The sequence below is a fragment of the Phyllopteryx taeniolatus genome, chromosome 4, assembly GCF_024500385.1.
Source record: "Phyllopteryx taeniolatus isolate TA_2022b chromosome 4, UOR_Ptae_1.2, whole genome shotgun sequence".
NCBI lineage: Eukaryota > Metazoa > Chordata > Actinopteri > Syngnathiformes > Syngnathidae > Phyllopteryx > Phyllopteryx taeniolatus.
Genome location: NC_084505.1, coordinates 21768139 through 21781000, shown reverse-complemented (window position 1 = coordinate 21781000; position 12862 = coordinate 21768139). Strand labels below are relative to the sequence as shown.

The 12862-nt window shown below is 43.4% G+C and overlaps 2 protein-coding genes across 3 annotated transcripts in view; one reads left to right on the top strand and one right to left on the bottom strand.

Annotated features, from left to right (window-relative positions):
• The first annotated feature begins 635 nt into the window (after positions 1-635).
• Positions 636-6933, top strand: LOC133476757 (synaptogyrin-3-like). Its single transcript, XM_061770582.1, has 4 exons — positions 636-861; positions 2889-3123; positions 5265-5410; positions 6262-6933. Exons 1-4 carry the CDS (start codon positions 757-759, stop codon positions 6505-6507), a joined length of 732 nt encoding a protein of 243 aa, XP_061626566.1. The 5' UTR covers positions 636-756; the 3' UTR covers positions 6508-6933.
• Positions 6934-7598: 665 nt separating this feature from the next.
• Positions 7599-12862, bottom strand: part of LOC133476756 (voltage-dependent T-type calcium channel subunit alpha-1H-like) — a 64440-nt gene continuing 59176 nt past the window's right edge. For both annotated transcript variants that reach the window (XM_061770580.1, XM_061770581.1), the window contains 2 exons: positions 10654-11159; positions 7599-10135 (listed from right to left, as the gene is read on the bottom strand). In XM_061770580.1, the coding sequence (XP_061626564.1) occupies positions 9602-10135; positions 10654-11159 (1040 nt within the window). In that variant the 3' untranslated portion in view covers positions 7599-9601. The remainder of the gene's footprint in view (positions 10136-10653; positions 11160-12862) is intronic.

The following is a 12862-nucleotide window of genomic DNA, read 5'->3' as shown; positions in this document are numbered from 1 at the left end:
GTAGTAGGAGTAATTATTATTATTATTAATAATTACTATTATGATTAATATTTATAATAATCATAATAATAATAGCTGACTGGTGTGGTGCATCATAATAATAATAAATATTATTGTACTTTATCTCGGTTTTCACATTGTCATCATTACAGAAATTAATATAATAATAATAATGAATTAATCTAATAATAATAACAGTAATAATAATGAATAGTTCATAGTAATGGATAAGGGTTACTTAGACTACAATAATTATACAAATAATATTTGAGTAGTAATTAATAGTTCATTTAATCAATTTGACTTCTGGTTCATGACGATTATGATCCATTATCATGACAAAAACGTTATATTAATATAATAATGTAACACAGTAGACAATAATATGAAGTATAATCAGTTCGTCAGAAATGTCAAAAACGTTTATGTGATTATAAAGATATTCTAATCACATAATGAGAGGGGGAAAAAACATACGTATTACTAAGCAATATGTTTAAAAAAAATAATTCAAACGTATGCAAATACGTTGATATGATTATTTTGTACGTGTTGTACTAATAATGACACAAGAAAAAACAACGCAGTCCGATAACAGAATCAGCCAGCAGTGTCGGGGTGACGTCATCGCGAGGCTGCTGCGGCTGCGCACAGCGGCGCACAGCTGCGTCTGTCGCCGTCTCGGACGCTTCTCGCCGCGGGGAGAAGGAGCCGCGCTTCGCCGGTGGAGGTCGGACGCAAGGGGGGCCGGCGGCGATGGAGCCAGCAGCCGTGTACGGAGCCGCCAAAGCCGGCAAGCTCGCCTTCGACCCGCTCGCCTTCTTCACGCATCCACGGACCATCTTGAGGCTGCTGTCGTGGGTGAGCGTCTGCAAATAAATCAATTTTAAAAAAAGAAATCAAAATACCCCCCCCAAAAATGGGGGTGGGGGGGGCACACTCTTTGTCTCCCCACATTACGTGCATATTAGTCTGCATTGAAATGGCTATTTTTCCTGTACTTTGGCTGTTAAAGACGTCGAGGTGAGCTATCAGCCTTACAGGGTAATTAACATGATTGATGTATTTATCTGAAAACCTCTTTTGTCTCCAGCTGCCTTCCGCATGTTAATGATGCCCCAAAAGCAGTTTACTTGAATACATAACTCTATGTTAATACGTCAAGTCGTCACATGATATCAAAAAAAAATATACAAATGGATCAAATGTTTTTTAAATCCTACATTAATGATAGAAATGTCAAAAAACAAATGTATTTTAAGTATGTGTTTCAATTGTATACATTGTATATATCATTTTAAATGTATATACTTTATATTTTGTCAAAATCCAAAGGTTGTTACAGTTTAAAAGCTAATTATACATAAAATACAAATACAATATAAATCTATTTTATTATTTACAGTATATGTATAATTGTTTTACAATTTTTCTTTGTTTATACTTTTTAAACTTTTTGATACATTTTCAATATGCTTGAAATACATTTGAAATCATTTTTACATAGATTTGGAATGCATTTCAATACAGTTTTATACCTTTTCAATACACTTGAACTGAAAATGTGCCCCGCGACTGATTGGCGACCAGTCCAGGGTGTAGTCTGCCTTTGGCCTGACGTCAGCTGGGATAGGCTCCAGTACTCCCGTGACCCTGAACAAGATAAGCGGTATTGAGAATGGATCATTTTCCAATGTTTCTAGGGTTTTTATAGCTTCTTTTTTTTCTTACTTTTTTAAGCATTATTCAACTTTCCCATTTTTTTCCCCCCATTCATTAAAAACATTTTAATATATTTTTTAAAAATGTCTTAATTTTTTTGTATATTTTCAATTTATTTGTACTTCTTATAAACATTTTCTTTAAAATAGATTTGTTTTCTTTTTAAAAATATTTTGACATTTCTTGTTTTTTTTCCACAATTCTTAAAAATGTTTTTCATGTTTACATGATTCGTTGTGTCGATTTTTTTTTTAATGATCAAATTGTTCAATTCTTGACTATTTTGTACACGTTTCCTGTGGCTTGAAGCACACACTAATTGAAACCCTAACTTGAAACCCTATTACTATACAGGTACAGTGGTGCCTTGAGATGCGAGTGACTTGCGAGCGCAGACTTGAGATACAAGTGCTCAACTCACTTCGCAATAAGCAGCAGTTTGGCAAATATTCTTCAAAAAATGGCTGCAAAATGCTTCATGCCACGCCCAGTTGAAGTTTACTGTCAAGGTAAACATCAAACTAGAAGAATTATATGTTGTGTATTTCAAACAAACACAGAGCTTTGCCTTCAGTCCCTTAGCTTAATGCTAATGCTATCATATAACGGAGGAAACATATATATTCCTTAAAGCAACGGTCATTTGAATACACGCGGTGCAGCAATACATTTAGACATTCAATATCATAATCCATCCATCCGTTCTCAACAGCGCTTATCCTGGTTAGGGTCGCGGGGCGATATAATAATACGCACAGTCATTCGTTATCTTCTGTGAGGAGTTGAGAGGCGCTCAGACTTCTCTCATGTTCAGGCATCCACAATGGCTCTTCAGTTGATGCAAAGTGTGATCAAAGCTGTGTTATTATTTTTATTCAATTTGAATATGCCATGAGTGTATGTTTGTACTATATAATATTATAGAGTGCATTTTTTTCTCATTAAAAAACCCATTAAGAAATTTTTTTGGGGGGAGGGGGGCTGGAATGGATTAATTCCATTTTCATTTATTTCAACGGGGGAAAATGATTTAAATCCGAGTAATTTGAGTCACGAGCATGGTCGCGGAATGCCTTAAACTCCTATCTCAAGGCTTGCGATGTCGCTAACGATCTAAGCTAGCGTATTTGAAAGAAGGTGGTGCGTGTATGTTCACGTGCATGCAGGTGTTCTCCATGGTGGTCTTCAGCTGCATCGTGAACGAAGGCTACATGAACATCGGCAGCGAGCGTCTGCTGTGCGTGTTCAACAAGAATGCGGACGCGTGCAACTTCGGCGTGACGCTGGGCGTGGCCTGCTTCCTGGCCAGCGCCTTTTTCCTGTTCCTCGACGCCGTCTTCCCGTCCTTCAGCAGCCTGAGGGACCGACGGCGTGCCGTGCTGCTTGACCTCGTCTGCTCAGGTACAAAAACAACAGAATCCCCAACACAGGTTCGAAACTCTACTTCGGAACATGAAAAATAGCTTGAAACCCTACTTTGAAACCATAACACTTGTTTGGCCGCTTCTCCCCACCAGGGTCGCGGGCGTGCCGGAGCCTATCCCAGCTCTCATCGGGCAGAACTAGTTGCCAGCCAATCGCAGGGCACATACAAACAAACAACCCTTCGCACTCACATTCACACCTACGGGCAATTTAGAGTCTTCAATTAACCTAGCACGCATGTTTTTGGGATGTGGGAGGAAACCGGAGTACCCGGAGAAAAGCCACACAGGCAAACACGGGGAGAACATGCAAACCCCACACAGGCGGGGCCGGGGATTGAACCCCGGTCCTCAGAACTGTGAGGCAGACGCTCTATCCAGTCGTACACCGTGCCGCCTGTTTGGAACCCAATTTTGACATTTTGAACCTTGTGGAAAACTCTAATCACTCCAAGAAAAACCCTACTTTGAAACCCTAACCGTGGCTTGAAGCCCTAATTTAAAGGGCTACAGTAACTTCAAACATTCAACCTGACGTTGAAACCCTAATCGTCATCTGAAAGCCTCTTTTGAAACCACAACAAAGGCTTAAAACCCTAATAGTAACCCTTATTTGAAGCCCAAACTCTTGTTTAAATCCCTACCTGACTCTTGAAACCTTAATTTGAAACCCCAACTGAGGCTTCCGTCGATCCATTTTCTTGCGCTTGGATGGCGACGGCAGCAGCTTACGCAGGGAAGCCCAGACTTCCCCCTCCCCGGCCGTGCGGAGAGGGATCCCGAAGCATTGCCAGGCCTGGATGGTCCCCGGGGCCTCCTCCCACCTCACCTCACCAGGAGGCTTCCTAAGGAGATGCCCGAGCCGCCTCATCCGGCTCCTCTCAATGTGGAGGAGCAGCGTCTTGACTTGGAGCTCCTCCCAGATGACCAAGCTTCTTACCCTAACCCTAACGGGAGAGCCCAGACACCCTGCAGAGGAAACTCCTTTTGGCCACTTGTATCCACGATCTTGTTCTTTCACTCACAACCCGCAGCAAGTGACCATCGGTGAGGGTGGGAAAGTAGATCGAGAGCTTCACCTTTCGGGTCAGCTCCTTTTTTGCCTACGACAAAACGATACAGAGTCCACGATCACTGCAGATGCAGCACCGATCCTCCTGTCGACCTCCTGCTGCATTCTTCCCTTACTCGTGAACAAGACCCCAAGATACTTGAACTCCGCCACTTGGGCCAAGATCTCATTTTTCCGACCTGGACCTAACTCCACCCTTTTCAGACTGAGGATCACGGCCTCAGATTTGGAGGTGCTAATTTTCATCCCAGCTGCTTGACACTTGGCAGCGAACCCCTCCAGCGACTCGATGACGCCAGCAGAAGCACATCATCTGGAAAAAGCAGAGACGCAATAGCGATGTCACCAAACTGGACCTCCTCAACGCCTAGAAATTCTGTCCATGAGGGTAATGAACAGAAGCGGTGACAAAGGGCAGCCTTGGCGGAGTCCAACCCTCACTGAAAACGAATCAGACTTACTGCCTGTACTGCGGCCCAAACTCCCGACATTGGTCCGACCGGGAGCAAACAGCCCTTAGTGAGGCGTCTCTACAGGACCCCCTTTGCGGCCTCCTCCAAGACCACAAAGCACACGTAGACGCATGGACCCTTCAGAATCCCGTCATGGGTGTAGAGCTGGTCCACTGTCTACGGCCAGGACGACAACCACATTGCTCCTCCTGAATGTGAGATTTGACTTCCCGACGGACCCTCCCATCCAAAATCTCAGAATAGACCTGACCAGGGAGGCTGAGGAGTTTGATCCCCACGGCCCCACAACATCCAGAGTTTGTAGGAACTCCAGGCGGCTCTCATCCACCCCTGCCACTGAGGAGCTTTTTAGAGGTCGTCGACCTCAACACAAGCGAAGAGACCGCCTCAGGGTCCCCAGACTCCAATTCTCGACTTCGCACACCAGCTCAGGCACTGTCCCTGTCGCCTTTGTTTAAGTCTGAGCGAGGCTTGAAATGCTGATTTGAAACCTTAACCCTTGTTTGAAATCCTAATTTGAAAGCGTACAAATGTGTTTGAAACTAATGTGCGTGCGTCCTTTTGCCCCGTGAGGCGTGGCCAGCTTCTTGTGGTTCGTGGGCTTCTGTTTCCTGGCCAATCAGTGGCAGGCGACGTCGGCGGACGAGCTGCCGCTGTCGCAGGGCGCCGACGCTGCCCGAGCCGCCATCGCCTTCTGCTTCTTCTCCATCATCACATGGGTCAGTCGCAACCTTCATCTTTCAGGCGGCGCTTTTTATGGAGGGGATATTTGAAGGGTTTTACGGTTAGGCATCGTAATACGCAGTGTAAATGTAATGATCATTGCAAAATGTATGGAATTGAGATTATTGCGATCATTTAAGAAGAAAATGTGCCAACGAATGACACTTGCTTTGGTAACAAGGCGTCATGTTTTCCGCAAAATTTCTGTTTTACTATTTACATTTCATCATTCTCTGCATTAGTGTATTGTTTGTGTCAAGAATAAATATGCTGTTAATTCCAAAATAATGATTTTATGGGTTGAATCCACTTTTCAAGAGGAAACATTCAAGGGTCCTGTTGATGTTGATGTTCAAAATGAAGACAAATAATTGAAATATAATTAATTTTGAGGAAGTCATTGAAATAGTTACACAACAATTGCATTTGCAACAGGGTAACTTCTAAATGGAACCAACTCCATTTCCAAAGTAATGCGGTAGTAATGGTTAAATGGTTAAGTTAGCCAGTGTTGGCCATTCATTTGTAGTCTGGACGTGGACGGGCGAACATCTCTGCAAATCTCCAATAACGCCACAAAAAGTCGCTTGATTCGTTGCTAGTCACTTTTGGGAAAAACCGTCGCTAAATTGGCCCTCTGAGTAGCCCTCGCTTTGTCGAAACGCCCTAGCGCCGCCTCTGGTTTTCATGGTAATTAGAGCAATACGCATGAGAGAGAACCGCACCCCCAAAACGGAGCGATTTCAACCACAGTGTGACAAGTGTCCCGAAATGTTATTAAGACACCTGGGGAACTCTTGTGGATTGTCAAAAAATTAAACTGGGCTTCCCGTGCCCCCCCCAACAGACGGTGCTGACGCTGAGCGCCCTGCGTCGCTTCCTGTCGGGCTCGCACGCCAACCTGTTCACGTGGCAGCACCTGGACGCCAACCCGAGACCCGGCACCGGCCACGCCCGGGCCACGCCCTACCCCATCACCAATGGCGCCACCATCGTGACCACTAAGCCCTACCAAGCCCCGCCCTTCACCGAGACCCTGGACCCGCAGAAGCTCACGCAGCAGCAGCACAGACCCGTGGCGCCCGCCTTCTAACATCCCGCAGTGATGATGATGTTGTTGCCATGGCAACCACCGCCTCAGCTTTCTTCGCTTTTGTGTGTTCACACACGCACACTTATAGGCACGCCACTGTACTCACACATACACAGACACACACACACACACACACACACACACGCACACACATGAGCATGTTCTTTTAGTGTAGACGACGCCTTACAAAAAGGACATTTTTAGTGGAAGCATTTGATTGGCTCACAGTGTGATTGACAGGCAGCGATAGAAGGGCGGGATTTGCCGGTTATGCTGGCAGGGGAATTTAAAAAAAAAGGCAGGACAGCACCTTCCTGAATGTTCCACTTTATATGAAATATTCACGTGATTTAATATTTCATTGTGATATGCTCAAGTGTATGATGACAAATGAAAAAAAAGAAATAAAACCAGCACCATATCCGAGGATGGCTCTTGTCCGTTCTTCTTCTTTGCATTAATATTTATACACGGGGGACACATTGCCATGTATTCAAATTGAAAATAGTAATTGAAGTTGATTAATTTAAAATATGTATTTAAATGTTTTTGTTTAAATATGTATTTTTGCTGTTTGGAAAATATGATTCAAAATATTTATAATTCAAATTATTGAAATGCTTTATTTTGGGTATTTTGTCCATTTCAGTTTTGCTCATCAACTGTTGAAATATATGAAAATCTTTGTATAATGAATTTGAAAAAATATTTCAAAATCTTATTAAATATATATATACTGCAGGCTATAGATACCATCTGTAATTCATTTATTTGTTCAAATGTTTATGTTACCAAAATCATTGAAGGAAAAAAAAAACATTTATATTTACTTGTGTCAAAAATGTGTGAAAATATTGCATTTCTGCTTTTTCCAATTATTTTATAATCATATAGATATGACATACCTTTTTCCCATTTATTTTGCTTAGTTTTACATGCTTCATTAAATATTGTTTCCTCTTTGATTGGCTGTGAGAAGTCACTGTGCGTGTACCTGTGGACTGTGCATGTGTGTCGTGTTTATTTTGAAGTTTTAATAAAAATGAAATGACGGCTGAATTTGTAAACAACATAACCTGAGGTGAGTCAAATTCAAGACCGGAAGTAGTTTTATTTCAAGGACTGTGTTAAAAGCCCCGCTGCTCATTTCAGACCATTTGAGGTGCAACATTTCAAATCATCATCGTCGTCGTCGTCGTTGCCACAAACATCCTGTAACATTCATGAGTTAAAAATTCACCTGTTGTCTCCCTCGCGTTGCCGCTGCTGCTGTTGTGTTAGCAAAATACAATCTTCATTTTGTAACCGTGACTAAGCCCTTCTCATCAATATTCGAATTTGCACCAAAATAAACCGAAATGGCCGCCTTGTTGTTCAATTTCAGGCATGGGTCCTTGAGAGCTTTTTAATTTCGCATCAATCGGTGAAACCGGTGTCTGACGTTGTTGTTTTTTTTAGCTTATTGGGTGTTGTGTTCAGGAACGTCAATCTCTTGACACCAGGGGGTGAATACAAAAATCTTTGCAATTTAGCATTATAGGACACCTATTTAGCATTATAGGATAATGCTGCTTTCGATTGGGGTTTGTTTGTACAAATTCCATACTAGGAGTTTGTCAAGTTACAAGCCCTAGAGTTTGCTCGATGGCTTCTTCAGACCAAAATGGCCGCCCCGGTGTTCAATTTCGGTTAGGGTCCTTGAGAGTTTTTCGCCGTCCTGTTATGATTGACATGTCTTCCCAATTACACGTCAATCTGTGCAACAGATAACAGGGGTATTTTTATCTATTTGTTTGTTTGTTTGTTTCCCAGGGGGCGCTACCGATTGAATTATTGGGTGTTGTGTAGAGGACCCCAAAATACTTTTAATACACATACATTTTCACCAGCATGCACACGCTTGCAAAAACGGGTGAGTTTTCAGGCACGTTGAGCCCCCTAAAAAGGTGATCAATTCAACTCATTTGGACCAAAATGGTTAACTTCCTGTTCAATTTCAGACATAGGTCCTTCAGACATGTTTGTACGTCCTGTTATCATAGACATTCATTCATTCATTTTCCGTGTGTGTCTCCAATTTTATGTCAATGGATAAATGGGGTGTCTGGGGCTGAATGTTATTGATTTATTGAAAAAATGTTCAACTATCCAGGGGGCGCTACTGAGAGAGTCCTGAGGGCTTGTGTTCAAAACCCCTAAAACACATACATTTTCACCAGGATACACATTGCATAAATTGTTGCGTTTTAGGTCACATGGAAGCCCCCCAAAAAGGTGATTCAAGTCCAATTTCACACAGCAGGGGGCAGTCTAACGCTACTTCTACCCTGAGAATATAAAGCCATAAAAGTGAAACTCATCAGGCGGGAATAGCTCAATAATTATTGAGTGTGTGTGTGGGGCGGGGGCGGGGGCGGGGGGGGGGGGGGGGCATCGAACGGGCAGAGGTAGAGACCGCTAAAGCCCAGGTCACACTACATAATTCTATGGGGAAAAAAATGGTTGCATAAAATGAAAATGTCAGCAATTTTTGCATCAAAGAGTATTTTACGTGCATTTTGATTTTACTTTGGGTTTTTTTGTGACAAGCATCATCACTTATTATTTTATTGATATTACATTTTACGACGAAGAGCGGTTAAACATATCTTATTGAAGTTACGACGGCGTGTTTTATTGTTTGATTGTTTTCCTTTGAACAGTGGTTAACCTGTTTTTACACACGTATGACAGTTAAGAAGTTAGAAGGAGGAGCCTGGAGCGGACTTTTCGAGTTCCATTATGTCCTAAGGGGAACACGAAGGACAAAACATTAGGAAGAGCGATCATTGTAAATGGTACTGTGACCTAGGCTTGAGGCGCAAGGGGAAAGAAGTTGGATGGAAGCAGGTGTACAGAACAAGCAAAAGGGAAGTTGACTTGTGATCAATGTACACTAAAGGCTCAAAGTCTCGAAAGTTGGGCATCTTGTGCAAAAGAAAAAAAAACAAAAAAAAAAACTCGCACGGGGCGGGGGGAGCAGTCTGAACACACGAAACCTGTGATTGACCAGCACAAGGCAGGGGGCGGGGCCTGGGGCGCATGACAAAGAATGTCAGTCGTCCACAGAGCCGGACTCAGGCTGATTGGTCGACAGAGTGGTGGCGTCGAACGACAGCGTCCGCCTCCTGAGGTCCACGCTGCTGTCCATCAAATGCGTCGCCATGGTAACCGGCTCCTCCCCCGGGGGTGGACTCACTCGCTCCTTCCTAATCCGGCCCGACACCGGCGACACCGATTGGCTGAGGCGGCCGCGGGTCTCGTCAGGATTGGGCGTGAGATGTCTGTGCGAGTGCGTGTTGATGCGGCGCACTTCCTCGTCCGCGTCGTCCGCCTCCCGGGGCTCCAACCCTACTGAGTCTTTTTCCGCTAGGTCCGACTCGGGCCCGGGTTCGGATCTCGCCGTGTCACCGCGACTCCGGCATGAGATGACCCTCTGCGGTTGAGTGTACTTCAAGGTGTGGACGCTGGATGAGCGCTGGCGGGGTGGCGTAGAAGAAGAAGGGGCGGTGGCAGATACGGCGAGGCGGCCGTCCGACATGTTGTCAGCCGAGCCGCTCTGATCCAGAGAATCGCAACGCACGGCCTCCTGCAGGCAAACACATGGAAATAATGCTGACCAGCGTTTGTGGGGCACAGTTATGTGTGCCCGAAACCCATTTTTTTAAATGACCTTGGTGAAATAAAGAAATGAAAGTTGAAGATGTGGTATTTGGCAAAGTTTGTGGGGCAAATTTGCATGTGCCCCAAAGAACTTTTTTTTCATGTCAGTTGATATATTTAAAAAAAATAATAATCTCCTTAAATGTTAAAGAAAAAGAATGATGAAACATAGTTAAAGACTTGTTGCTAGGCAGAGTTCATGGGGCAAAATCAAATGTGCCCCAAAGCCATTTTATGGAAGCGAAGGGGGGCGGGGTCACTTGAGGCTTGAATGCTATCAGTAAATTATGTGAGGAAAATCACCATGGCATTACGCCTACGCTATTCAAGGTAAGACTTGACGCTAAGCAATTTGTGGGGCAAAATCATGAGTGCCCTAAAACTGAAAAATGGAAAAAAATGAAAAAAAATCACACACGAAACGTAAAGTGCAAACGCACTCACTTGTCTGCGCAGCTGTCTACCAGCAGCACGGAAGGACGCCGGCCTCTTGAGGACCGAACTCTCGGGGACGTACGAGGGGCTCAGCTTGTTGCGATCCAGACTCCCCTCAGGGCTTAACCAATGAGAGGGCCCCCTTAAAGCCCCGTGCAGAGGACTCAGCCTGAGTGAGGGATGTCGGTCTCTACTACAGCTCGACACCATCTCGGAGCTCTCTGCACCGACCCCGTATCCATCGACGCTGTGTGCGGAGCTCAGTCGGCGTCGGTCGGCGACCCGGGCGGGGCTGAACCGGCATCCGTCCACGCTGTGAGCCGAGTCCAGTCGGTGTCGGTTTGACGGGCCGCCATGGTGGGGCGAGCCCCTGTCGATGCTCTGGGAGCTACTGAGGCGGATCGTGGGGCGGCTGCTGCGTCCGTAGCCCAGCGAGGCGTGGCTGATGGCGGGGAGGGCGCCCGGGACCTGCAGCAGGGAGCCGCCCCCGCTGGAGCCCAGCGACGACATGGAGCCTGCGCAACAAAGTGCATGTTTACCATTACAACTTTCATAGGGAATATGCAACTTCATGTCTGAATTTTCCTGGGGCAAATTTATGTGTAAAAAAAAAAAAAAATTGGCAAGTTCCTTGGTAACCAGGGACAGAGGGCTTCACTGCCCCACACAGATGAGAAAGGACAGGGAGCGGTTGTAGGAAAATGAAGTTAGAAGTACTAAAGCATAAAGAAAAGTCATGATGTGTTGCTAGGCAGATTTCGTGGGGCGAAATCATGTGCCCCAAAGCTAAACTTTAAAAACAATTGGGTTTAATAATAATAATAATCTAAAGAAATAAGTAATACAAATATATATTTACAAGAAATAATAAATATTAAATAATTGGAAAAGATACATAATAAACTTAATACATAATTTGAAAAAGATATAACTACATAAAAACAATACAATTTAATATTATAATAAAAAATACAAATAATAGTTAATACCTTAAAGACCTAAGTAATATAAGCACATACAAACACAATAATAATAATAGTAATAATAATGGTAATAATAATAATAATTTGAATACAAATAAACATGTCATGAAAATAAATAAAATAGCTCATACTAAAATAAATAATACAAAAACCATTTGAAAAAGATACAACTCCATCTAAAGTTATGATAAAAATACAAACAAACAACCATTCGCACTCACATTCACACCTACGGGCAATTTTGAGTCTTCAGTCAACCTAGCACGCATGTTTTTGGGATGTGGGAGGAAACCGGAGTACCCGGAGAAAACCCACGCAGGCACGGGGAGAACATGCAAACTTTGAACCCCGGTCCTCAGAACTGTGAGGCAGACGCTCTAACCAGTCGACCGCATAATAGTAATAATAATCTTATTATTAATACATAATAATAATCATTTGGATACAAATATACATCAAATAAAAAATGTATGAAACTAATAATAATAACAAATACTTTGAATAAAGGTACAACTACATTCTAAAAAATACAATTCAACATTATGATGAAAAAAATACATACATCAATAACAATTGATAATTGAATATAATGTGATAATTGTAAAATAATTAAAAATACAATGAAACAAATGTAAAAGAAAAACAAAAAAATAGAAGAAATAAAGAAATAAAAATAATGCATTTAATTAATTCATAATGAATTATTAATTATGAAAATAGTGCACAACAGCAACAATACTACAACTGCTGCCACTACTACAACTACTAGAGCTCCTACTACTACTATTGCTACTATTACTGCTACCACTACGACGACTACTACTTCTTCTTCTTTTCCTTTGGGCTTGTCTCGTTTAGGGGTCGCCGCAGCGCGTCATCCTTTTCCATGTAACACCAACACCAACTGCCCGCCTGTGTCTTCCCTCACGACATCCATCAACCTTCCTCTCGCTCTCTTGCCTGGCAGCGCCATCCTCATCATCCTTCTACCAATATACTCACTCTCTCTCCTCTGGACGTGTCCAAACCATCCAAGTCTGCTCTCTCGAACTTTGTCTCCAAAACATCGAACCTCGGCCGTCCCTCTGATGAGCTCCTTTCTAATTTGATCCAACCCGGTCACTCCGAGAGCGAACCTCAACATCTTCATGTGCTCTGCTTCCCGTTGTCTCTTCGGTGCCACCGTCTCTCATCCGTCCATCATGGCTGGCCTCACCACTGTTTTCGAAACTTTG

Bases quoted from the DNA above. Each gene is read 5' to 3' on its own strand.
- LOC133476757 (XM_061770582.1), top strand. From the start codon at position 757: ATGGAGCCAGCAGCCGTGTACGGAGCCGCCAAAGCCGGCAAGCTCGCC. The intron at 862-2,888 runs GTGAGCGTCTGC...ACGTGCATGCAG, and splicing joins TCTTGAGGCTGCTGTCGTGG to GTGTTCTCCATGGTGGTCTT. The intron at 5,411-6,261 runs GTCAGTCGCAAC...CCCCCCCAACAG, and splicing joins TCTTCTCCATCATCACATGG to ACGGTGCTGACGCTGAGCGC.